At 53.3% G+C, this 26832-nt stretch overlaps 3 protein-coding genes across 3 annotated transcripts; 1 reads left to right on the forward strand and 2 right to left on the reverse strand.

Moving 5' to 3' along the window:
- Window positions 1-19: 19 nt before the first annotated feature.
- LOC112874955 (probable leucine-rich repeat receptor-like protein kinase At5g49770) lies at window positions 20-5250 on the reverse strand. The gene is made up of 18 exons (XM_025938579.1): window positions 4885-5250; window positions 4516-4642; window positions 4356-4427; window positions 4193-4267; window positions 4021-4092; window positions 3771-3932; window positions 3578-3652; window positions 3426-3497; window positions 3247-3318; window positions 3076-3144; window positions 2896-2970; window positions 2735-2806; window positions 2481-2615; window positions 1906-2378; window positions 1648-1800; window positions 1195-1551; window positions 843-1078; window positions 20-749 (listed from the first exon to the last, which is right to left on the reverse strand). The coding sequence occupies exons 1-18, from the start codon at window positions 5000-5002 to the stop codon at window positions 237-239; spliced, it is 2928 nt and encodes a 975-aa protein (XP_025794364.1). The 5' UTR covers window positions 5003-5250; the 3' UTR covers window positions 20-236.
- Window positions 5251-9840: 4590 nt separating this feature from the next.
- Window positions 9841-13600, forward strand: LOC112877810 (endoglucanase 9). The gene is made up of 6 exons (XM_025942179.1): window positions 9841-10453; window positions 10856-11163; window positions 11262-11723; window positions 12579-12714; window positions 12796-12968; window positions 13044-13600. Exons 1-6 carry the CDS (start codon window positions 10072-10074, stop codon window positions 13440-13442), a joined length of 1860 nt encoding a protein of 619 aa, XP_025797964.1. The 5' UTR covers window positions 9841-10071; the 3' UTR covers window positions 13443-13600.
- Window positions 13601-19345: 5745 nt separating this feature from the next.
- Window positions 19346-23839, reverse strand: LOC112877160 (zinc finger CCCH domain-containing protein 22-like). Its single transcript, XM_025941376.1, has 9 exons — window positions 22290-23839; window positions 22024-22203; window positions 21727-21912; window positions 21542-21624; window positions 21170-21427; window positions 20967-21078; window positions 20592-20801; window positions 20424-20498; window positions 19346-20289 (listed from the first exon to the last, which is right to left on the reverse strand). The coding sequence occupies exons 1-8, from the start codon at window positions 23270-23272 to the stop codon at window positions 20465-20467; spliced, it is 2046 nt and encodes a 681-aa protein (XP_025797161.1). The 5' UTR covers window positions 23273-23839; the 3' UTR covers window positions 19346-20289; window positions 20424-20464.
- Between the last annotated feature and the right edge of the window lie 2993 nt (window positions 23840-26832).

The following is a 26832-nucleotide window of genomic DNA, read 5'->3' on the forward strand; positions in this document are numbered from 1 at the left end:
GTGTCCCTGGTCTATGTCCTTGGTTTGCTTAGTCCATAAATAATTTTAGAGGCAGATAGCTCTTGATGTTTCTTCTAACCATACATTAGAACAGCACCATACAAAGTCACTAGTCTCCCAAAAGTATTAAGCAAATACAGGAAAAAAAAGTTTCCTTATCTCTACATATTCGTCAAGCCACTTGCTGGGGAGGGAAAAAAGGTCGAGCCAAGAGGATCTCAATCCAGAAAGATCAGCTACTTTGGTTCAACCTTGGACTGGAAAGAATACCCCCCGCTGTAGTCGAACGAGTCCGTGCTCACGTCCTTGTCCTTCTTCGGGAGAGGATCATTGTAAGGATGGCGAGGGGCCCCCTTGGTGACGTCGAACTCGGTCGCGGACGTCGAGGCGGAGGTCGAGGAACTGCTGAGCCCCTCGCTCTGCAGCATCACCTCGATCTCCTTGACGACCTCGCTCATCGACGGCCGGGCCGTGGCCACCTCGTCGACGCACCTGAGCGCCAGCTGCACGAACTTGCCGAACGCGGCGAGGTGGTTGGTGTTCATGATCCTGGCGTCGACCATGTCCCTGAGCCCGCAGAACTCGGCGTCAGAGGCGTCGAACAGCCTCTTCGCCTCGCGGACGATGTACTTGCCCTTCTCGATCGGCTGCTTCGCCACGATCAGCTCGAGCATGACGACGCCGAAGCTGTAGACGTCGCTCTTCTCCGTCAGCTGCTGGGACATGTAGTACTCAGGGTCCAGGTACCCCTGCAGGTGAAACGATCAACGCGATCGAGGTCAGGATCACTGGAAGAGACGCTGGCAGTAGCAGATGCAGTGACAGACATCAGCTGGGCATACCAGTGTCCCTTTCACTTGGGTGCTGACGTGGCCCCTCTCGCTGTCGGAGACCAGCTTTGAGAGGCCGAAGTCGGCGACCTTGGCCGTGAGATGCTCGTCCATGAGGATGTTGCTGGACTTGACGTCCCGGTGGATGATGGGCGGGTCGGCGAGCTCGTGGAGGTAGGCCAGCCCGCGCGCCGCGCCCAGCGCCACCCGGAGCCGCTTCTTCCAGTCGAGGTGCAGCCCGCTCTTGCCTGCAGTTTCCAATGGCGACAGCTTCATCAGCGCCGGCAAAGCCACCACCGCCGTGCCGAGCGAACGGGTGTTCGATCTGATGGCACGGAAGAAGCCGTCGCCGTCGTCCTCTTACCGGAGAGGCTGTCGCGCAGCGTGCCGCCGGGCATGAACTCGTAGACGAGCATCTGCTCCCCCTGCTCGAAGCAGAAGCCGACGAGGCCGACGAGGTTCTTGTGGTGCACGCGCGAGAGCAGCTCGATCTCGGTCTTGAACTCGTGCCCGCCCTGCATGGACCCCTGCTGCGCCCTCTTGATGGCGATGGACTGCCCCGTCGGCAGCATGCCCCTGTAGACCTTGCCGTAGCCCCCGTACCCGAGCTCGTTCGCCTCGGCGAAGTTGTTGGTGCTCCGCTTCAGCTCCTCGTAGGAGAACCACCTCGCCCCCTTCAGCCGCGGCGCGCCGCCCCTCTCCTCGCTCCGAGCCCACGACGCTGCCGGAGACGACGACACAGCTCTCAGTGCGCGGCAGTGTCAGACGGACACGGCAACGTGTTGCGCGTATCTTCCGAGAAGGATCGAGTACGTACCGAAAGGGCCGCCGAGCTCCTCCTTAGCCTTCTGCGCCCGCCGCCTCTGCACGAACGCGTAGACCGCCGCCGCGGCGAGCGCCACGAACAGGACGCCGCAGCCAACCGCGATCCCGATGATCACGCCCTTGCTCTTCGACGGCGACCCGCTTTCTGCAGGCATTCGAGTCAGTCTCAGTGTCTAGTCAGTTGTCACAGAAGCGAACCCCGTCAGCCATGCGAACAGGACAGCACGATCGATCGGTGATTGATCTTGACCTGGGAACGGGTACGGCGAGGCGATGAAGTAGTAGGGGCCGAACTCCTTGGGCGGCTTGAACGTATTGTTGCTGAGGTCGAAGCCGATGCGCATGACCTCGGAGCGGTTGAAGTAGGCGCTGCCGCCGGAGGGGAAGAGCTTGACCTGCACCTCCATGTAGGAGTCGCTGTTGAAGAAGGGGTCCTGCAGGAAGACGGAGCCCGGGGTGAGGGCCAGCTTCGTCCACAGCATGCTCTCCAGCTCCTGGAACGCCGTGTCGTTGCCCACGTCGTGGAAGAAGGGCGCCCGGAAGTACATGACCCCCTGGTACGGGTACGCGCACGCGCAGCTCTGCGGGCTCAGGCTCTGCCCCGCCGGGCACGGCCCCGAGAAGCACTTCACCAGGCTCGTCGAGTAGGGCGCCGACAGCGCCCGCTGGGTCAGGTTGCAGTACGTGTTGGGCAGCCGCTCGCACACGGGGTTCCCGGCCAGCCTGAATGGAAGAAACCCAACCAAAGGGATCAACAAGTTGGTTGGGAGATGTCGCAGGCAGAATCCGGAAGCTTTTTGCGTTGCGCGAGGGCGGGCCACTCACGCGAGGGTGCCGTTGTAGCTGGAGGTCACCGTGACGGAGGAGAACTCGTTGTCCTTGAAGCTCACGAGGCTGAGCTCGCCGCTGATGCTCCTGCCCATGTCCAGGGTGCCGTTGAACGCGTTGTCGTCGAGGATCCTGCCAAAAAAAAAAGACCCAACCCGGACGCGACCGTTCTAAGTTCGTCACTTCACTTCACAGTAAGTCTCATCGGAATTTGATTTTAATCCGAAGGTTGGTGATGAGTGAACTCTTACACTTGATTCAACTGCGCGTCGCTGAACAGCCTTGGCGGCACGGTGCCGTAGAGCCTCCCGGACTGTATGATCCTTGATGAACATCGGGAGTTCGTGTCAGGCTTTTTTAAAACAGGCAGCATATGGTGTGCGAATCTGCAAGGTTTGAGGGGGAGACTTACAGAGCTGAGAGCTGTGGCAGCCTCCAAAACCACGCTGGGCACGGGGAAGGATCAAACGTGTTGTTACTCAGATCACTGAGGTGTAATTAGACCAGAAGAATTTCAGTTAACCTTGTCCAGTGAATCAGTGATTGGTTTAAACAGCATGATAAATAAATGTTCATGATGCAGATTGCTTACACGTAATTGAGAACATCCATCCCAGTTAGATCTGGCAAGGTTCCGGTGAGCTGGTTGTTGGCCAAGTTGCTGAAACGTACCAATACTATGTTCAGTATGAGCTTATCTTCTCATACACAAAACTGCAGTGGAACTAGGTATATGGTACTGTGCAAATCTTGAACAACTTACAGCTCATTTACGTTGGTGAGGTTCTTCAGATTTGAAGGGACTGGACCAGAGAGGGAATTTCTGTCCAGCCGTCTGTTGAATCAACATGCAGAGCAGAGGAATGTCTGTCAATTTCATATTTCATACAGAATTATGGATAGGTTCATCTGAACCGTTGCTTTTAGCAAAAGGAAACTTACACAACTTCAAGTTTACTGACAAACCCAAGAGAGTCTGGGATACTCCCGGTGAATTTATTCCCGTCCAAGAGCCTGCGCCGAGTATCTTAAGGTGTCAGTAAAATGTCCTCGAATTGCAAGAACGTTTTGAAACAGGAAATTCAGGAGCTCACAGATGGATCAGGGTCATCTCTGGGCTGAAGAGAGCGTCAGGGATAGGACCAGACAATTGGTTCTTGTTGAAGTGACTGCAGGTAAACATTCAGAAGTACAAACCAGGGCGCTTCGGTTAGCGATACGTTCCATTTTTTTTCATGTTGATCACTGATAGATGAAACTGCAGTCAACAAAATTATCTGGACCTACAAGTGTCTGGTTTTTAAAAGCTTGTCCAGGCCCATTCCACCGCTTGTCGAAATCGGCAGGGGACCGCTCAGTTGGTTGTCGGCGATATCAAACCAGTAGAGGCTGGAGAGATTGCCCAACGAAGCTGGTATTTTTCCAGAGAACTGATTTGAATTAAGTGCCCTGGAAGAGAGAGGTCAAATTTTTACCTGAAAAAAGTGAACTTCTGAAGAAAAAGAAGAAGAAAAAAGGACAGTATCATCCTCCTTACATGTAGGACAGCTTTGGCAGACTTCCTAGTTCATCCGGGATGGTGCCATGGAAGCTGCAACCGGCCAGAATCCTGCAAAACATGCACTCCATATTAGCATCTCACAAGGGAGAAGGCAGAGGGCCAGAGGCTAAAACGAAACAGAAGAACACCGAACAAGTCTGGAACTTACAAGGTGGTGAGCTGCTTCAAGGCTCCGATGTTTGGAGTGAGCACGCCACCGAGTTCCTTGTTGAATGACAGGTCCCTGCAAACACACATAATTTTCTCACAATTCATTATTGCAAGTTGTGCTAGAACAAAAAAGTCAAAGCTGGGAGAGTGGTGCTACTTACAGGGATTGCAGGTCAGTGAGTTGGCCTATGTCAGCAGCTAGAACTCCTTTGATGCCCATGGTGGACAGTTTTCTGAAAGAGTTGAGTGGACAGAGTCTCAGTAGGTTGAGTCTGTGTGTGCGCAATGAAAGTTTTACTCTCGAGTTCTGGGTACACCTACATGGAGATCACTTTGTAATTGGCGCACGTCACTCCCTCCCATGGCGAATCGCCGCAGGGGTCGTCGGACTGTCCCCAGGTCGGCGGCGCGTTCTGCCACTGAACCATCAACGCCCGGAGCACGGAGGCTGCAGACAAACTCCATGGTTAATTTCATCTCTTACTCGAGGCAACAGAATTCCTATCACTGTTGCCTGATTATCAACAAAGAAATCGTAAGCCAGAGTAGCCTAAACTTGACAGACACAATCATGGAGACTATACGTCCTCCAGAGTTCAGACTAGAGAGGAAGAGCAAACTCGCTACGCATGACAAAACAGTATCTGAAAGCAAGTGACCATGGCCGAGAGCCATGCAAAGGCTACTCACTGTCCTGGCTGTCCGTCATGCCATGGCACGCCCGGACGCAAGCCGCGAGCACGACCGCCACGGCAAGAACGACGAGCCCCATCGTCCTCCTGCCACCGCGCCCGGCTGCTGCCTTCATGCGCGAGCAACCCCCACACACGCCGGAGCTCGCGGCCCGAGGTGCGGTTTTAGGTGCCGCCGCGCTCAGCAAAAGCTCGCTGGGGGGCGCGCAGAACAACCACCGGCACCACAACCGAACGGCATGATGCGCCTCATGATGGGGGTGTGCACCCAGCGGAGCCAAATCGGCAGGACGGACCCGTAGGGGCCGGGCCAAATCGACGACTTGACTTGAAAGCGAAGCCAAGCTCCCCGGATAGGATGGAATGGAGCACCACTGCACTGCTAGGCCGCTAGCTCGGCTAGTCCAGAGCACGCTCGCCCGGCCGGCCGGCCGGGCCAACTGGGTCGTGTTGTCTCGTCCCCATCTCGCTGTCTGCACAGGAAAGGCGCCCACGCGCGAGCGGCGGAGCGGCCATCAGCACGCGGTGGCGGCATAACCGTTGTTCTACGGCAAGTCCGACCTGACGGAGCCATGAGGGTGTGCTGTGACAGTGCCGCTGCCCGTACCGCGCTCTAGCAGTGCCTGTTCGTGTGATGGTGCCTGGAAAGTTTGTTCTCCATGGGGGATTATTAAAGGTGGCGATGGGAAGATTAGTGATGATGAGGGGTGTGGTTCAAGGGACGTAAAGAGGAGAGGCGATTAGGTGGGGACTTCGAAAAAAATGTTAGTGCCCATCATTGGCATGCTCCGATCTGCAGGATCTTCGGCTCTGAAATAAAAATACAGACAAGCAGAGGGAATTTCAGAACGAAAAGATTGTTCTGGTGACCGTACAGCACGATGTTTTGGGGCATGTAGGATATTTTTTCTCGAAAAAAGATGGGCATTGTAGGAAAATGGAAATCCATACTTGTTTCAGAAGCAAACTTAGTGAAAAAAGGCTGGATGAATACTGTACAACGACTTGTCGTACATGGCACCGCGCGAGGGGAGACTTTTCTGAACCCGAACGCGCCGGGGGCAGGGAGCCAGCCATTTGCAGGGCAGTCACGGCCGTTGGATTGTGACTCGCTGATGTTGGACTGATAGTCCTTGTGCCGATTTGCTTTCAAAAAAAATAGTCCTTGTGCCGACAGTGAAGCTAAAATGATGCTGCTTCAAGGTGTAGTAAAATGCCAGATGCAACGACGACTTAGGTGGACCTGGCAAGGTTTTCTCAGATTTTTCTTGCATGGATAAGAGCCTGACTTCAACTCTGCTATTTCGGATCTACTATATCTGATCTTTTATCAAATATCACCGTGACATTTTTTCCTTTTTAGAATAGGGACACACACATCTACACACGGCTAGTTTGTTCGTACTTTTTCATAATATTGTTTGCAACCCGTGTGTTCTGCTGGATGCTGTGAGAATTGTAAAGCTAAACATAGAGATCCTAGTTTTCAAAAGAACATTGAGATTTTTGATGATTGAAGCTTGTAAAATTGTGGTGGCAGGAACGGTAGGTGTCCTGATTTCGTGGCATGGCTAAGGGCTTCCCTGTTATTCGGGTGAAAAATTTTGCCTGATGAGACTCGTTCTGAAAAGCACACTCCAGTTTGTTACAATGTTACCTGCTTAGTCTGAGTGTGTACAGAAGAAACAATCACCATCACAAGAGGTTGCACAGCAAGTCTCGTGGCCTTGATGTCATGATGGCGGCGTTGAAAACAAACTAATTGCAATAGGCTTTTCTTGGAACCTTTTATGCCAGAAGGGAGAAAGAAACACGATAAGCAAGCTGTGCGGCAGGTTCCATGAAAGAAACCTCGACATCAGGAGTAGAAACACGCTGTAATTCTGGGTTCCACATCTACGGCACCTCATCATATTGCCCCAGAAAATTCGAGGACTTAGGCTAATCACTGCAAGATTAGCCCAACAGTTTCTTTGCAACTGGCCAACAGCAATTTCTAGTATTTCTTAGTTAAGTTTACATCATAACTGCCGGCAAAGTTTATTGGTATTTTATTTTCGAGTGAAGTTTGTTGGTAATTTGGTAAAATTGTCGAGATAGATATTGGCAGTTCGTGTTGCGAGAGGATTTTGCTCGGGGGAAAGAAAGAACAACTGCAAGAGGACGAGATACGCAATGCGCAGTTTGTTCACTTGCGAGCGTGCAGAGGGCTTCTATCATTGTAGTCGAGCGGGCCCTGCCGTTATAAATTCCTTGCTCCATGGTTTGTATGGATGTGGCCGACGAGCTTATCAGAAGACCTGGTCAGGCTCGATGCTCTCATGTTCATCGTATCTTTTTCGTTGAAGCCCGAGCATGGTTTTAATGGCGACTGCGACGGATATCTAGACACCGAGTCTGTCAATCCTCTGACCAAACGATAGATGCCCGCATTAGCCCACAGCGTGAACGTTTCACTGCAAAGGCCACATCAGATGAAGATATCATCAGATCAGGACACAAGTGGTTCGAGCAGTGTGCTACTGCCTTCCGTTGCTTTTTGCTGTGGCTACTTGGGCTGGACAAAGAAACACCAACGCACCGCGGGCCGGCATCTTCCTAGTTGGACCAGGCTGGATTGAAGTGTGGGCTATTGGCACGGATGTCATAGCAGCCCATCAAGTTTGAAGCCCGCTCCGACATACATGTGGCAGCTGCTGTTCTCACCTGATTTTTCTTCCCCCTCTCCTATAAGGCCATTCTATGACCATCGTCGCGAGCAGGCGAGCAGCTATGGTGGTGGCCCATTAGGATTCATGCTCTGGCAGTGGAAATCCCCTCAGGCCGACGAGTCGATGGTAACGGGAGGATGAGCAGGAGAACGGAGGCCACAGCCCACAGGCGGCTGCGAACCGGACGGAGGTCGCCGGTGAGCAGGCGACAGCAGACACGGTTCGCCGCGGCGGCCGGCGACCTTCGGCTTGGTGGAGTCCATCACGGCGTCACGTGAGGACGCCAGCAATAAACCAGCCGAGCCCCTCGCTCGGCGCGCCTTCAATGCTCGGGCCCCGTGTGCACGCGTTGTTCAGCTGAGCCCAGAGGGCCGGCCCCTGTCGTGCCGTGGCCCGTGACGGCCGCCGCCGCGGTTCCCGCCTGGCACTTCGCTCGCCGGGCCGCCGCTCCGCTGCCTGTCTCCAGCTGTCCGAAGCGCGGCCATTCACGCAAGTCTGCCGGGCGCCGTGGACGGGGCCAACGGCAAACCGGGGTCGTTTTGTGTGTGCTCCGCGCTCCCTCGGTCCCGCCGCCGGGGATGCGTGCGGTTTGGGTCGGACGCCGATGACGAGCTGCTTTCACAACGTCTCACGGTTTTGTGTTTCTGTTCTCGTGAGAAACCAATCAGTAGATCGACCACCACCTATCCCGTTTTTCTTCTTGTTACTCTTGCGATCTACTCCAAGTCGAAAGACTATCCGCCGATCTGGACCGGAGCGCCGCCCGGTTCCTCTACTGGACCGGCACATCAGGCTGCGTGGCGGCACCATCCACCGTGCCACGACGCGCTTGGCACCGTGACAGCTACACGGACGATCGGGAGCAGCACTTGATCGTCGTGTTGGAAAGCAGCAAACGAAAGGCGCCACGAATAAGCAACGCTCCACTCCACTAGTCCACTGGAAATAACTTCAGCAGCAAGCTCCCACCACGGCTCGACACGCCAAAACCGGGCGCTTCACGGGCTCGCGTCCACGGAGCGAGTGGCCGCCGGAAAGTAGAAACGGGGAAAGCGCCCGCTTTCGGCAAAGCCGGAGCTCGGACGCGTCGCCCTCCCGATTGGCCCTCCGTTCGGTTTTCCTTGCCTTGCAAGAGAGCCGTCTCGTCCCTCTCAGCTCTTCTCGTCTTTTCACGAACAGGCTACTCTAAACGGTCTGATTCCTCGTTAATAATTGTTAAATAGAATAGAGTGAATAAATGATTCATGGAATTGATTCGATGAAAGTGTGATTATATATTTATACCTAGTGAAAGGGTACGTCCAAAGAACATGTTTCTTGGAGGTTCAGACCCCTTCGCGAAAGGTACAGAGTCTTTCGTGAAGATAAGAGATACAAACTAATTAATCACTAATAAACTTAATTCTAATAATAATAATAATAATAGTAATAAACTAAACGCGCATGAGAGTAGCTCGTGCGCGGTCTCCGTCGCCTTTTCGTTTAGCTGCGCCCCCGATCCTTTCCAGCGCAGTTTCACCTAACCAAATCCAGGAGCTTCCGGATTTGATGAGCGAGCGATGGCCAAGTGCTGGATGCCGGGACGAACAAGGCGTCCTGCGGCCGGTGCCAAACAACCATGGCATGGCTCAACGAACCCCATTGGTTCAACTCGCGAGCCTTGTACATGACACGTACAGTCCTGGAAGCAATCTGTTTGGGACTTCTCGGTCGTACAGCAGTACAGCACACTGTTTTTTTTTTTGCGGGTAGCTGTACAGCACACTGTTGCGAGACAGCATTTGATTATGATGCACCAACAGTAGCGCTGGTCATTGAGAAAATATTTCGTTGTGCTATTGTAAAAAGAAAATGATGTGCTAACTGAACCAGCAGGGAGCCAACAACACTTCAGATTCTCTGAAACTTACTAGAGGGATCAGTTTATACTAACAAAATAAAGGTAATGGAGGATGATCAGACACATTGAAGCTGAAACAGTTAAATCTCTGCCGGAACCCCTGTTAACAGCGATAAAACAAAGACCCCGCACCAAACAGGTGAGCACAAAACACGCGTGGTTCGTCCCGGGACGAGGAAGCGAGGCAGCAAGAAAACAAATTGTTTATCCCCTAAGCAACGGCAAGAGCAATAGCATCCGTCGCCGTCCCGGCGTCCCCACACCCAACACAACACCACTCCAAAGGCGGAACGCGCCGGCAGGCCAAGTACAGCAGACATGCGTCCCCATCCCTGATATCCACCCCCACCCCCACCCCCACCACTCCGGCCGCCTCTCTCCCAGCAAATCCCACTCTCCACCCAGCCCGCAGCTCCGGCTCGCCTTCCCCTTTCTTCCTCCCTTCCTCACCCTGCGTCGCCGGACGAACGCCGGGACATCGCCCTGCGGCCGCCGTGCCAGAGGCGTCGATCGGCGCGGCGGCATTGGGGGGAGGAGGGGGTGTTACCTGTTGTCTAGGCGGGGAGGGGGCAGGATGAGCATGTACGGGAGGGACCCGTGGGGCGGGCCGCTGGAGATATGCCACGACTCGGCCACGGACGACGACCGCAGCCGGAACCTGGACCTCGACCGCGGCGCGCTGTCGCGGACGCTCGACGAGACGCAGCAGAGCTGGCTGCTGGCGGGGCCCGGGGACCAGGGCCGCAAGAAGAAGAAGTACGTCGACATCGGCTGCCTCGTCGTCAGCCGCAAATTCTTCGTCTGGACGCTCGGGGTGCTCCTCGCCGCCGCCGTCTTCGCGGGGGTCGTGGCCGGGATCGCCAAGGCCATCCCCAGGCGCCACCGCCCGCCGCCGCCGCCCGACGACTACACCGTCGCGCTGCACAAGGCGCTCATGTTCTTCAACGCGCAGAGATGTGAGTGCTACTGATTCCCTGCCTTCTGTTTCGTTAGGGGTTTAGCGTTTTCGTGTGAGAAATGTTTTTCTTTTTTTTTGTCCGCGACGATTACTTTCGTGATTCAAGAAATTTAGGGCCTGGTTTGGGGAATTTAGCTGCCAATGGCTGATTTTTGAGACATCAGACTGTTTTTTCTCGTTAAAATTGGAGAATATGATATACTATTTTTTTGGTGGTGGTTTTGGGGACGCTTTGCTTCGCCTGTTCGAAAGCTGGAAATTTTAGAGAGGTCGAGCACCTCCTGGTTCTCTTGTCTTTCAGATCCGTCCTTATAAGATGCCAAAACTGCATTTTGAAGATTGATTTTCAAAATTGAAAGGCGCATTTCGTTCATGTCTTCGTTCTTCAAATTTGCTGCAGCCGGCAAGCTTCCGAAGCACAACAATGTACCATGGCGTGGCAACTCTTGCATGAAGGACGGACTCTCTGACCCGGCATTCCGGCGAAGCCTCGTCGGCGGGTACTATGACGCTGGCGCCGCCGTCAAGTTAAACTTCCCAGCTGCATTCTCCATGACCCTCCTCAGCTGGAGTGTCATTGAGTACAGTGCTAAGTACGAGGCTGTTGGGGAACTTGGCCATGTCCGTGACATTATCAAGTGGGGAGCAGACTACTTCTTGAAGACCTTTAACTCCACAGCCGATAGCATTGATCGTGTCGTTGTGCAGGTAAAAAAATCACCGCAAATAGGGATGCACTGGGTGTTGTGTTCTTGCTGGTTCCCGCCAGGCCATTGCTAATCTAAAAAATTATGGGGAGGCTGCAGGTGGGAAGTGCTGCAACATCACCTGGTTCTACACAGCCCAATGATCATTATTGTTGGATGAGGCCAGAGGACATTGACTACCCACGTCCAGTGGTCGAGTGCCACGCTTGTTCAGATCTTGCTGCTGAAATGGCTGCAGCATTAGCTGCAGCTTCTATCGTATTCAAGGACAATAAGGCTTACTCACGGAAACTTGTACATGGTGCTGCCACTCTCTTCCAATTTGCAAGGGATCGGCGTGGGAGGTATAGTGCAGGCGGTTCAGATGCTGCAAAGTTATACAATTCAACCAGTTACTGGGATGAGTTTGTGTGGGGTAGTTCATGGATGTACCTTGCGACTGGCAATTCATCATACTTGACTCTAGCCACACACCCCAAGCTTGCGAAGCATGCTGGTGCTTTCTGGGGTGGTCCAGATTATGGTGTGTTCAGTTGGGATAATAAGCTCACCGGTGCACAGGTAAATGTCTTAATTTTACCTTGCCTAATTAAAGGTTGAGAGTTTTTTCAAAAAAAAATAAATAAAGGTTGAGACATTCCGCACGTTGATCCCCTGGCGTTTAGTTTGGTTGATGGTTTATGCCTGGTACTTGTCTAGTACATTTCATTATAACTTGCTAAGCTGCGGTAGTAATTTAGTGCCGAGTCAACCTCCTGTCATATTTAAGGTACTAACTATTGTTAAACAATACTAGGATGTTTCCAATTATAGAGCATGGGACTCAGGGTTTGGTTGATATATTAACTAAGGTTTGATGTGGGCACATCTTCATCGTTGTCCTGTCTTGTCCTATAGGATAGGAATGTCTTGGCCTCAAAATATAACTGCCAGGATAAAAACAGTCTTCAGCATGAGACATGCATTCTGCACAATTTGATTAAGGCAGGCTCAAAAACTCCATCTTGTGCGATCTGAGCTTCTGATACCTGTCTATAACATCTTAACATTCGAAAATCTGCTGTAGTCCCAACCCCACGTGGTACAGGCCTGTCACCTTTGCATGCATAGCACACTTTCCCTTTACCCAAATGAGTTTAATTAGATCCGGACCATTAGGTATTACATGCTAGCTTTCCTCATTTTAAACAGGTAATGTTGTACTAATAACTGGGGTGTCAACACTCTTTTCAATCTCCTTACAGATTTCTACGATAACACAACACTCTTTATAACTTGTTTTAAAAAAGAAAAACTATTGTAGTCTTGTAGTAATCCAGTCTTTTTTTGTAAAATAGGAAAAGGTAGCATTTTTGTTTGCTGTTGAACAAATAATGGTTTTGACATGCTTGTCTTTTTATTTATCTTCCATTCCAGGTTCTTCTAAGCCGGTTAAGGCTTTTCTTGAGTCCTGGATATCCGTATGAAGAGATGCTGAGGGCATTCCACAACCAAACTAGCATTATCATGTGTTCCTACCTTCCCATCTTCAAGTCTTTCAACAGAACAAAAGGTATTATAGGCATGGACTCAGTGTACTACACTATCCCTGCTGCTTTATTAGAACAGTTTACTAAAACTTCTTTCATTACAGGTGGTTTGATTCAGTTAAATCACGGGAAGCCACAGCCCCTTCAATATGTGGTCAACGCTGCATTCCTTGCTTCTGTGTTCAGTGACTATCTTGAGGCTGCGGATACCCCTGGATGGTATTGCGGCCCCCATTTCTACTCTATTGAGGTTCTTCGCAGTTTTGCAAGGACTCAGGTAAGCAGCATTTTAGTACCACAATCTTGTTCCAGCAGTTTTGAACTCCTGGTGCTAATTTGCTACTTCTATCAGATTGAGTACATCTTGGGAAAGAATCCTTTGAAGATGAGCTATGTGGTTGGGTTCGGAAAGCATTACCCCAAGCATGTTCACCACCGGGGTGCGTCGATCCCCAAGAACGGTGTTCACTATGGCTGCAAAGGAGGGTGGAAGTGGAGGGACACCAAGAAGCCAAACCCTAACATCATAGTTGGAGCCATGGTCGCTGGCCCTGATCGCCATGATGGATTCAAAGATGTCCGCAAGAACCACAACTACACTGAAGCAACGCTGGCGGGCAATGCTGGTCTAGTCGCAGCATTGGTAGCTTTGTCAGGTGAAGGCCATGGTGTGGACAAGAACATGATGTTCTCTGCAGTGCCGCCCATGTTCCCTTCGCCGCCTCCACCACCGGCGCCATGGAAACCATAATGGGTGCGTGCGAGTATCTGATTCTTGTGTAAACTACGTAGAGTTTTTTTTCTTGTCGCAATACTGCTGCGGAGTTCTAACAAGTGAAGATGTAGCATCGCTATTTGGTCTCTCTTTCAATGTTGTATAATCGCCGTGCTGTGTATGGGCTAGGCCAAGTTGTGTATGAACCTCTACGTTCTAAATGCTCCGAACCCACCATATCACCGCGGCAAGCTGAACAAAAAGGGTGGAGCCGGCAATGCTCCGAACCCACCAACCCCTCCTCGTCAAAATGCGAAGAATGGGCAAAATTCTAAGCGCGGCAAGCTGAACCATATCACCGTATCACCGCGGAAGAACCTAGTGAGGACGTGTAAGTCCTTGTTGGTATAGCTTCCATCAATTCTCAACCCACTCGAGCATTATTTGATTCCTGCATCTCATTCCTTTATTTGATTCCGGTGCATCTCATTCCTTTATAAGTAGAAAAATTGCTATAGAACATAATTTTCCTATTCGGGTAGTACCTACTCCTTTTATCATTGATGCCCCGGGAGCAACTTTAGTATCTAAGAATTCCAAGATGATTTGTGCGAACTCGGCACTGTTTTTCTTGCATCAGTTGAGTTCGAAAATTCAGCAATAGATTCGGGGGCTCCTCCTATCTACCTTGTAGATAGATAGATAGATAGGAGTTCAAACTTCCAGCCCACTAAGGCCCATCTCAACCTTATCTTTTTCTTCTCCATCTTCTTCCCCAACTCACCCATTTGATGATGATCCACTAAAAAAATGTTGCCAATATTTTTAAAAATGTTGTCAACATTTTCTAAAAAGGTTGGACCAACATTTTTCGAAAAAAGTTGATCCAACATTTTTCGAAAAAAGTTGATTCAACATTTCTTTAGAAAAAGGTGAATCCAACATTTTTCGGGGAAAAAGTTGCACCAACATTTTTTAAAGTTGGACCAACATTTTTTCAGGAAAAGTTGGTCGAACATCTTTTTTCTCCGACGGCCGAGGGCAGCGGCACGAGGCCGGCCGCGGGTGCGGCGGCGGCGCTGCGGTGACGCGCCAGCTGGTCGGCCGCGGGAGAGGCGGCGGAGCGCGGCTGGCTGCAGGGACACACCTAGCAGATCGCGGTAGAGACGGCCGTGCGGCTGGCTGCAGGGGCGGGCCGGCAGGTCGCGGAGTGGTGGCGCGGGCATGGGAGGAAGGTGTAGGTGAGAGAGGGTGAGGGTTAAGATTTGAGTATATTGATCCAAAAGATATATATGTTTGCACAAATTTTAAATACTGGGAGATTCAACCCATCCTATCTTCCGGAAGATAGATAGGATTTCGACAATTCCCCGAGGGATTTGCGTAACTCAGCGCTGTTGTGTTTCCTCTGCTCTTAGCCTGGTCGTGGGGCCTGTTCCGGGGCGGTGGAGGCTTTGCCCCGTGGAAGCCCACCCAAAGCTGCTATTCAGCCCACCAACCCACAAGATTCTCTGGTTCTCCTCGTCGCCCTCCCATCGTTGTGTTGTGTGCGTGTCAGCTGCCGCTACTAGGCCGTGTGCAGTGTTGTGGCACCTGAATGCCGATTTAGCAGCTTGCTACTTTGAAGGAGCTGGCTACTAGGCCGTGTTTTCGGGCCGGCCCGATTGGGATAGCATCTGTGCGACCACTAGCGATGAAGTAGGAGAGAGTGGACCGCTCCGCCCCCTAGTGCCGCTGCCGGCAGCGCACGCCGGTTTCCGTTCCCACTTCCCAGACGCCGAGGGCGCGCGCGTCGCGGAACACGGGAACGTGCCATGTGTGTGTCTCACGCGTGCGGCCGGAGCGGGGCGGGAGGGACGACGGGTGACGACAGACATCGCAACCGTGCAGCGCTCGGTAGCCGCGGTGCGAGCACTGGCACGGTTCCCCCCGCGCCGGTGTCCGCGCCGAGACGGCAAGGGCACCCGCCGCGGGACGCCGCGCCCGAGGAGAACAGAACCAAACCCGTACAGGCCGCGCCGCTGGGAAGCGGCCGCCGCCGTGCCGCGGAAGGGAATCCGTCAGCCGGCCGCGCACGGCATCCCGCGGAAGCAGGGGCAGACACGGTCTCCCACGCGTGGTTTGAACCCAGCCCATCCCTCGCCAGGCTCGGAGCCCAACCTGAGGAGGGGGAGAGAGAGAGGTGGGTGGCAGGAGGCAGCGACGCAGGGTTGGTGGATGGATTCCAAACATGTTTAACTCGCTCCTCCTCCCTCCTCATCTCTTTTGGTTGTTTTTGCTCTCTGCAGATCAGTAGGCCGTCAGTGATTGCTTCCCGCGGGCCTTGTCCAGCCTGGTCCACCCCTACTTTCGGCATAAACATGTTTGAATTTGCCTTTTGATCGTGTTTGGATCCAGTTAGCTAATGTTGACTACAGATCAAAACGGATCAGCTACTGCACCAGCAAATACCCAGTCAGCCAGTTAGAATGAGCACAATATTCCTTCACTCACTGTACGGCGGTCGCCGTTCATGCATGGACGGGTGGGCACCGAACGTGTACAGTATAAGTACAGAGCATACGCTAACGGCGGAGCTCGTCCGATCGCTTTCGATGGTTGGACGACGACCAGCTCACCGGAGAGCCAAGACCACCGCGGGACAAGGGTGCGTGCGGGAGACACTTCGTCGATGTACCCTACAGTTTCATAATGCATGGCTGTGTTGCTAGCTGTTGCTCCTGTTACTCACGTACGTACGCCGCAGCGATGCGTGGCCTGCCCACCCCGTGTACAGCTCGTGGTCGTCAGTCGCTCACGGTGCCACCGGCTGTCCGGCTCCACCATCCCGGGCGCTCAGGCAGCACATGCCGACTCGGGTCGGACTCGGGACCGAACACCAGTCATCGAGAAACTCATCAGGAAAGGGGAGATCAACCCGCTACAAAATTGGACAATTGGTGTTCCAGTCGGGGACCAGGCTAGCCGATCACGCCCAGCAACCTTGTACTCCGTAGGGCGATTTATTTCAAAAAAAAAAAAACTCCGTAGGGCGGGGAGAGTAGGTGACGTTCGATACCCAGAGCTCGCCAGGAAAACCAAAATGTGCGCATTGTTTGATTGAACGGACCAAGATCCAAAGAAAAAAAAACGGGGATGAAATCAGATCGCATCACGCTTTGCCAAAGTTCGACGACGAGAGACAAAAAACGCATGAATATTGTAGCGCTTAGCCTAGCGCTAGCCTAGATGGACACGAATGGATATCTGTACGTGCGCGGCGCGCTGGGATCGCGGAACAGATCCCTGCTCACGGATTACAGGCACAACCGTAAGCAAGTGGTGTGTGGCGATCGGAACAGGACGAGGCTTTGGCAAGATCACCCCAATCCCAAACCCACATGCGGGTCAGGTGCCACCCCCGCGTCGATCCGCATCCGCGCCACGGGTGGCGAGGATCCGGAGGGGACGGGGGCGGGCGCGAGGGACAGACGGGGGCCGGCGCACATGCCGGCACATGCGCACGCGCAGAGCTGAGAGCGCGGCGCGGCGCGGCACGGCAGCCGGGCCGGCGGTCCTCGCCCGCCTCGCCCACGGACACACCTCACCTCGGTCACTCCCGGCCCTCCTGCCCCTACCACGCCGCGCGCGCGTACGTGCACGGGGGAGCACGGCCGCGCGCCCCGGCCCCGGGAGAGCGGAGCGGAGCAGCAGGAGCGCCCCCCTTGGCCTTGCTCAGCGCGGCGTGCCTGGGGCTGGCAGGCAAAACCGTGGGTGGGTGCGGCGGGGGGCCGGGCGACACGGCGGGGTCCCGGGATGCGATGGCGGGGCCCGGGCCCCCCGTGGCGCCTAGCCTAGCGGCCCCCCGTCTTGTCCTGCTCACAGCGCGCCTGCTTGTCCTGAACCCCCTGAGCGCGGCGCGGGCATCCGCGGCTGGCCCGCTGGGGCGGTGGGGGCGCGCTGCTATTGCTCGGCCCGGCTGCCGCAGCAGCAGATGCGCGGATGCTACCTACAACAACGATTAGCCCCGGGCCGCGGCCACCGCTGCACTAATGACCCCCGATTTGGTCGCGGCCTCCGGTTTGACCGGCCGGGGAGGGTTTTGCGCCGAGGCCCCTGTGTTTTGCCCGTTTGGGCTATTTATCCGGCCCTGGGGTAGGATAGGAAGAGGAACTAGTGCTAGGAAGTGTTGTTTTGTGGATGATGAGTATGGTTTGTGGATTCGTGCGCGCCTCGGCGTTCGCGCCCTCGCTTTAACTTTCTCGTGTCGTGCCACCTGTCCGGCCCTGTTCATTGGGTAACGATTGCCGGCTGCGTGCATGTGCAGAGGGGATTCAGAGGCCTTTACAGGCTTTAGTTTACGAGTATGTCACTGCGAGCGGGCTTTGACAGAAAAAGGCTTTGGACCGAGCCGCGCTTTTCGAAAGCGCCCTTTGCGCAAAATTTGCCCGCTGATGCTGATTACGAGCGACCATCGGCGCAAGCCAGAACGGTGTGCTTGAGCTGGCAGCTCCTGCTCCATCAGTCAAATGATCTCAAATCGCCAACAAGTTCTACTGGGACGCATTGTGCTCGCATGTCAATCGTCAAACAGCAGCCCCTCGGAAAAAAAATTGTCAAACAGCACGAACACTAGACTACAACCAAAACAGACGCAGCGGCACTGGTTTCAGATTTTTGTGCTGATGAGGGGGAGCGGTTTCAAATTTTGAAAGGAAGGTCAGGAGTGGAAGGGTGGGGAGAGGCAGGTCCAAAACTGTACTGTACCGCGGCATGACACAAGGCCACCACTGCATGCATGTGTGCAGGCGCAGGCCGGGGTGGGTGGGGCCTGAGAGGAACCGGTACGTGCCGGGGGGCGCAGCGCAGCGGACCAGCCGGCCACCAGAGCGCCAGGGCTATGGTGGTGGCGCGTACCGTCGCGCGGTTGATGGGCTTGATAAAAGCTGGGGGCACGCTGCTGCTGCAGGCCACATGGGCGTGACTCTGCGGCCTGCCACCGTGGGGACGCCCACCTTTTCTCCCTCACCCGGCCGGCCGCCCGGGCAGGCGCGTACGCGTCGGGCCGGAGTACCGGACCTTGCTCTCGTCTCGTCTCGTTTCGTCTAGCAGACTACCACCCCCCACCGTACGCGCTGAGAGTGAGAGCGAGATGTGGCGCGCGTGAAGCAAACGGACACCGGAGATACTGGTCAACTCCAGCGCAAGCATGTCCTGCGGCGCGGTACAGGGCACCGGGGCCGTGACGGCAACCACCGCCGGGTACTCTCCATCATCAGTGGACGACGCTACTTGTTCGTAGCAGCACACGCAGAGGTGTCGCGGTAACCGTCACCGCCGGGTACTCTCCATCATCAGTGGACGACGCTACTTGTTCGTAGCAGCACACGCAGAGGTGTCGCGGTAATTTAGCATCAATCCCTATGGTAATTCCGAGTTTACACGACATGTGGGGCCCGTGCCACGCCTGCTGTAGCACGGCAGGGCGTACTGGTTCCAATCTAAAGTAAAGGCCACGTCCCATCTGGCTCTCGTCAGAACTCAGAAGCGCCGCGAGGCAAGCTGAAACTTTTCCGTAGCAAAACGAGCCCACAAAAAAACATTGGCGGGCGGAAATGGCTAAGGAAAGGAGCAGAAAATCGGACTGAATGAAGGAATCACAGCGCCTTTTTGTTTGTCTTGATTTCAGAATTGCCCGGGTCTTAAGATTTGGGAATAGCACAGTTTTGCTTGACTAGCTGGGGCTTAGGAGCATATGCATACTATATCCCACAAGTCGCTACATGCATTCATGTGAACAGGGATCACGCTGGTGTTGCCATTGCAGCCTCGAGCGTTGCGTCAGGTCAACAGAACATCTTTGGACAAACAGGACTGTCCAAGACGCGAAGTCTTGGGTCACAAGTAGGGCTATCAAAATGACAACCTGGGCGTTCAGATCACAACTCACAGTACTGTAGTAATAGTAAGAGTTAAGAATCGTATCGCATCAATCTTCGATCGATGGCTTTAACCAAGATCCTGACATCAATATCAGTATCTCAAGAACCAGTAACAACAAACAGATCACAGTCCCCTATCTATCAGTGGAGATGCAGAGAAAGGAGGGGGGCAAAGCACTTCTAAATTTTCCTTTTCACTTTACTTTCATTCTTTCTGTAGAGGTGTCAACTACACTGGGATGTGGGATCCACTGGACCAGATGGGAACAAGAGCAAAATAATCACATATTTTGTAGCGACCTGCCTCTGCTGATCAGGGGTTGATACTAGGAGACATGAACACGGAGAGCGACTGAAGATTATAGACATATGGGATCCCACACAGCTCTTGTAATATACATTAGTCCATAGGAATGGCTTGGGATCTTGCAGTTAAAATACCTCACAGACCACTACTGCCATGGCCATGTGCTCCTTCTCCAGTCCCTGGGCCGACCCTGTATACAATATCTGCAGCTTGCAGCAGGCTGTAGCTGTACTGGTGTTACATGTGACCTGTGGCTGTTGGCTGGTACAGCATTGTGGATTAACCTCGCAATTTAGTAAACCTGGTGGAGGTGGCTGTAGTTGCAGAGTACATCAAGATCTTGGAACAGTAAAATCATTTGTGCTGATGGAATCAGCTACTGGTAAAACTAAGGACAACTAGTAGTATATATGTCTTCTAATAACTAGGGGTAACACTGGATTACTTGTATATATATATTATATATATCTAGCAATACTGCGTATGCCGCCACTTTCTTAATCAAGGCTAATGGCATCTTCTCTTGTGGTTTAGTAGAGCTATCCACTAAAAAGAGGGGACTAAGAACAAAAGAAAGGGAACTAACACTATGCTGACACTTGACACCTTTTTTTTCCCTATATTCCACCATCGCTTTTCTTGGCTTCTTGTATTCCTGTCACAAACACAAACAGCAAAAGGAGAAAGAAAACAAAAAAAGATAAGAGAGAAAGGGCAGCATAATTAGTAAAGCCAAAAGGTCGTTATTTGCGGAGCGTAGTCGGAATAAAGAGAGGCGCTAGTGCTTACTATGATTAGGCTGGGGTATCACTCGCTTCCAATGGTGAACTTTACATCCCCATCGCTCCGTGATCGGAGGACAGCCTGCTCATTGCATTCAGCAAATCATTTCATCCGTGGATGACAGAGTGTTCATGGAAATAATCAGAGGCAGCAGAAAGTAGAGGCGTAACACACCTGTGCATGGGGAAGAAGTAGGGCCTGGGCGAAGGAATGTCCAACGTGGGGGGACGGAGATGGTTACCACCGCCGGTGGTGTTGCTGCCAGAGTCCACACCAATACGTGATGCGGTGTTCTCGGTATCGGCCGCGGGGAAACTCTCATGCGCAAATGCAGCAGACTTGGTCGGGGAAGCGAATGGGCTGTCTGGCAAATTGTGCTCTCCACTGCAGATTTCATGGAACAAGCAAGGATCAGGCTTTGACACACTCAAATTTTGTTTAACTTTTCCGAGTTGAATGTCTATCGGATCATGATTCATGAAAGCAAAGTGTTGGAATAATAAGCAAGCAGAATGATGATGATGTGCTGTTTAGTGTAGTTAAATCCACCTTTGGTCGCTATCGGCGGCGTTCGGGCTCGCCTCGCCAGCAGATTCCTCCTTATCACCACCGTTGACCTTCCCCTCTAGAGCAAAGCCACTGCTCAACTTGAGCTGCTCCCCTGTCAACGGCCAAGGAATCAAAATGATCAGTAACATTTGAAACGATTTGGTTAACTCAAGTGACCAATGTGCTCTCCAGGCTATGCATACCGGACTCCGGTGGCGACTCGACTGCTGTGGTGCTCACAGGTTGGCTAGAGGCAAAGGAATTGGCAATTGGTGTGGGCAGTGGCGACGATGTCACAGTCGCAGCTGTGCGAGCCTTGAGATCAAGCAGCTGAAGGCCCATGAGGCGCCGATTCTGGAGCTCTATGGCCTGTTGCAGCTCAGCAGCCTGCTGCTGCTCCTCAAGCTTCCGCCGCAGCAGCAGCTCATTGGCGCTGTTTGAGTGTTGCAGCATCCTCGTACCTGACAAACGGACAAGGCATGAACGATCCGCGCAAATGTGAGAATACCACACCAATGATCAAGCAAATATCATAGTAAAGTGACTTTGACCAAGATAAAGTCCGAATCTTTTACCGAGTTGGTGGAGATCAAAGGGGTCTCTGGCGTCTAGCCCGGTGGGCGTCGTGCAGCCGGAGAAGTCCCCTTGCTGCTGCTTCCTGTGAAGCGACGAACAGCAAATCAGTCAGCTCGATCAAATGCATGCATGCACGGTCGCCATTGTTGTGGTCGGAAGCAAAGGATTAATTTGCGATGCATGCCTGTACTTGTCCGGGACCTTGCCCTTCTCCTTGTAGGGCTTAACGAGCACGCGTGCGTCGCAAATGAAGTGCGGGTTGCCCTTGGCCAGGATGAGCTTCACCGTCTCCGGGTACACGAAGGTGACGAACCCGAACATGCGTTTCTGCTGGTAGGGGATGCGCACGTCGTGGACCGGACCGTAGATGCTGCACCGCATTGGCAAGAAGCGCAAGGGTCAGCAAGATCGCGTTCTATCGAAGAAAGAAGCAGCCTTGGAGCAAGATTGCAGCATCACATTAGCATGTGCGCATGCATACCTGAAGTAGTTTGAGACGTCCTCCTCGCGGAACGTGCTGTCGGCCGGGAAGGTCAGGTAAATCTGGCGCGAGCCGGGGTTCATCATGCTTGCGAAGTCGGCACGGTCGAGGCGCGGCCGGCCCATGAACTTGTGCGCCTCGTCGCCGCCGCCCAGCATCAGCGCCGCGGCCGCGGCCGCTCTGCACGCGCACAGGCGAAAAAGGCTGGAGCTTTGGTGCGAATGATTCGAGTTTGGGGTCAGAACTTGTAAAAGCGGCTGCTCTACCTGTCGTGCTGCTGCTGCTGCTGCTGATGCTGCAGCAGGAAGCTGAGGCACTTGCTGGCGGCGGAGGGCGAGCCTGGTAGGGAGCCGGTGGGAGAGTAGGGGAAGGCGGCGGGGCCGAGGCGCTGGCTCTTGGAGCGGAGGAGGAAGTCCTGGCACTGCTGCTGTTGATCGGCGGCGGCTTCCATCTTGGTAGCGGCGAGCGCAGCTGCGTCGTCGGGGAGACCGCTGTGGACGAACCTGCAGCTGCTGCCGTTCTTGCAGAAGCCGCGAGCATAGTAGAGGCAGGGCTTCCACCCGAATCCGTCACCACCGCCGCCCCCGCCGAGGCAGAGCTCGTTCACTGACGCGCTTCGGCGGTGCACGGGGCCGCCGTTGGGCCAGCCGAGGCCGAACGGGAGCATCCCACCGCCATCGCCCGGACCAGGGCTCCAGCACTCCCCGCCGTCGAGCCCCGGGAGCTGGCGCGCCGAGTTCACGCCGCCCTCGTTGAGGAACGCGAGCTGCTCCTGCAGCTGCAAATCGTCCAGGAGCGCGTCCCCGCCCTGAGGAAAGAACGGCGCCGCCCCGCCGTTCACGGGACTAGGCAGCTCCTCCCCAGCCCCCGCCGCCGCCTCCTCCGCGGTGCCATTAGTCGTGCTGTTGCTCCTCGAGAACACCGGCGCCTGCGCCCACGACGACGGCGAGGACACCGAGAGCGGCGACGGCGCGCCGGCGCGGCCGGAGTTCTGGCGCGGGAGCTGCAGGAACGGCACGTGCCCCGCGGCGGCGACGGAGGTGGGCGAGGCCGGGAGGAGCAGGCCGAGGTCCTTGCGCGCCTTGGCCATGACGGCGTGAAGCAGCGACTCCGGGCCGAAGGCGAGGCGGATCATCTCCTTCTCGCCGTGGTCCTGGATGAGGAGGAGGCCCATGATCTTGGCGGCGTGGTCCGGGTCAAGCGCCTGGATCCGGGAGAACACCACCTTGGTCGCCTCGTAGGCGTCCATGGCCGCGCCAGGGGAAGGGCGAGACGAGACGAAACCCTCCTCGCTCCCCTTGCACCGCACCGCAGGAGCTCACGGGCTTCTCGCTTCTCCCTCACACGCCTTTACCTGGCTGGCCTAATGCTGCCTGCCCGGTCTTACCGCCTTCACGGCCTTTTGTACACACGCGCTGCACTGCGCGATCGGATCGATGGATGTCAGTGTAGGGTAGCGCTGAGCTACTAGTCGTAAGCGCAGAGCTAGCTAATGGGTAGTGGCTAGTGCTCCTCTCCTCTGGCTGCTCGCGAGCCTCCGCTTCCCCAAGCTCCCGCCGCTGCGCCACCGCGCGGCTCCATTTCCCCAAGGTTTGGTGCTTAGCCGCGGCCTATCAAGGAGCAAACTCCATTACTGCACCTCTCTCTCTCTCTCTCTCTCTCTCTCTCTCTGTGGTTTGCCTATATCATCGGCTTGGGGAGTTGGGGGTTGGTTTCTTGGGCTCGGGACTCTGCTTGGGGAAGCGAGTGTGCGGAGTGGGGTATGCAGACTGGCAGAGGAAGCAGTGTGCAAGCATGCTTTTGAGGGCTCAATGGCCGTGTGCACATACCAGGTTGGTTTCTTATTGTCACTGTTGCTCAGGAGGACCCAGAAAAAAACAATTGGTGTTCAATTCAAAGCTGCGTGGCCTGTGCATGGATCTTGATCTCCCCAATTCGCCATTTTCAAAGCCTGATTACGGGCATGGATTCCGTCCTCAATCGAGCCTTGTCCGGATCTTCGGTTCTTGCGTTCTCCGTTCTCAGTTCTCCCTCCCTTCAGCATCCTGCCGTTGCAGCAGAGCAGAAGCCCCGCCTAGCATTTCTACTTCTATTTGCACTAGTTTTGGCAGGAAACATCTTTTGAGGCGCCGGCCGGTGCTTGCATCTTCAGAAATCTGGTGCTCGTTTGGCAGAAAAATGGCCTAGGGATTTCGGAACCGGCGAATTGGCAGAAAGGGAGGGCGAAGCTTTGCCTAGCCTCGCCGGTGGGGAGAGTGATGGATCCAGTCGCATTTCTGAAGAGAAGATATCTCGACGGCGATGGGATAAACTAAAGCGGTAATCTCAATGCAGCAGGTGCCTCTTTCCTTATCATATTCAAATCAACGATGGTGCCTGTTAACCAATTGTAAGCCGATGGGCATGTTGGGGGCAGCAAAAGCGCAGCGAGGTGTTATGCCCGGATACAGAAATGCCTCGCATGAGCTTGTTTCCGCGAAACCGAAAGCCCATGGCTTCAACATGCTGGCTGGCCGTACATTACTAGCTTTCAGCTTCGTGGTTTTGTCATTCGGTAAATTGCATGCTTGTTAGAGTATATTTGGCAGTATATGAAATATGCGGGAGACTCTTGCTCTCCAAGTTTTGTACCCATATATATACACGACACATAGGTAATCTATTCTTCGTAAATGGTATCACAGGTTTAGGTTACCAATCGTGGACCGAAGGCTTCCGTTGCCCTCGCACCACCCACGGGAGATCGATCTATACTAGGGGTAGCGCCCTCGTAGGATGCGCGGCTGATCCCTCTGATCTACCACGTCCATCGTGGTCAAGCAGCGGCAGGTAACCTACCTCTCATGTGGCAATTCGATCTTGTCGGGCTGTCTCGTCGCACCTTCCTACGGATCTGGCCCAGCATCGCTCCTATCTCCTCCTGCGCCGCCACCATCGCTGCCTTGAGCACGAGCGCGAGGCTGTGGAGGTCGCACAGGCAGGCGTCGGGTTGCCGCGCCATTGGAGCACAAGGATCGGGGCGTCGACGCGGGTTGCTTTGCTCCGCTTGGGCCGGTGCCCTCGTCGAGATCCATCAACGGATGGGCTCCATCAGGACCACCTCGCCCCACCCAATCCACCACGGCCTTTCACCGTGTCGTTTCACCGCCATCGCTGGCGGGCCGCAACGCTGTTGGACTCCATACCAAAGGTTCATCTTGCTGTTGTGTTTATTTGTTCCCAGATCAGAGATTGAGTTTGTGTCACCCAGCCATTTCATCGTCGCTGCATCGTCGACACTCCTGAGAACGAGGTTGTCGATGCGCCTTCCCAAGCTGTAGCGCCAACGCTTTTGTGGTCACATCATCACCGCCGGTGTTGTCACCTATCCAGCGGGTGGCGCTATCCATGCTGCAAGTCCTCATCACATTGGCTCTCGGTCCGATTCCGCGCCAATTTCTGCAAGCTCGCGAACAACACCGCTGGTGTTGCTGAATGAAGACGCTTTTGCGCTTGTTAGCTGCACCGTCTACCATCGCGCAATTAGTCTATCGTCCTGCTGAGCTGATCGGCAAGAAGCTGTTGATTTTGTGTACTTGAGTGCCTTCTTTCTTTGATGCTTCGGACCAGCGCCCTTCTCCACGGCTTCGACCGTGTCCACCTCGACCTCGGCTACTTCAGCACTAATGGGATATCATATGCATGAGCTCTTCCTGGTTTCCGCTCCAGCCGTAACATTCGCACCAGCGTTCTTGATTAATTAGGCTTAATAAGTTTTTCTCGTGAATTAGTCTTTATTTATGCAATTAGTTTTATAATTAGCCTATATTTAATACTTTTAATTAGTGTTCAAACATCCGATATGACGGGACTAAAGTTTAGTCACCCCGGATCCAAATAGGCTCGTCTTAGGGTTTGTTTGGATCCATCGGACCAAAATTTAGTCTCTTCACATCAGATACTGGGCTACCAATTAGAAGTATTAAATATAGGCTAATTATAAAACTAATTCAATAAATAGAGGCTAATTCACGAATCTATTAAACCTAATTAATCCATCATTAACTTGTGTTTACTGTAGCAAAGTATGATCAAATCATGGACTAATTAGGCTTAATAGATTCGTATCGTGAATTAACTTCCATTTATAGACAATGGGTTTTGTAATTATACTATATTTAATACTTCTAATTGGTGTCCAAACATCCAATGTTCAGTCCTCTCGTCCAAACAGAAGAGGCCCTTAACAAGTGTTTAGTGTCTCACGAATTCGTGGTTATTGATATGGTTGCATGCACGGTGCTCTAAGTTGGACCACACAATTCGCTACCATCATCAGCTAGAAATTCCAAATTAGTAGGGCGCAAATAGGTACAATCCATAGTATATCTGGTCACAACTCACAAACATAAGTTTCCAACATACTCGCTTCATTATAAATGATAGTTCACTTTAATTTTGTTTAAATAAAATTTGTGTAACTTTGACTAAGGTTATAGAAAAATGTAATAGCATCTACAATACCAATACACTGTCAAGACATACTTTATCGTGGATTTAGTGAAACTATTTCGATGTTATTAATGTTGATGCTTCTTTTGTAAGGTTAGTCAAAGTTAGGGAGGCTTGACTTAGGGCAAAATTAAAGTGAATTACAATTTGAAATGGATGGAGTATGATTCACTATTGCATCAATTATCAAACGACTAGTAATAATATCCACTTTCATATTTTTTCCCCATAATCAGTTGTGACCTTCTAGGTAGTATCATAAGTTCAATATTACTCACAATTAGCAATCGCACATAAAAGCCTTGGAACTATATTAAT

This window comes from Panicum hallii, chromosome 9 (assembly GCF_002211085.1).
Source record: "Panicum hallii strain FIL2 chromosome 9, PHallii_v3.1, whole genome shotgun sequence".
Taxonomy (NCBI): Eukaryota; Viridiplantae; Streptophyta; class Magnoliopsida; order Poales; family Poaceae; genus Panicum; species Panicum hallii.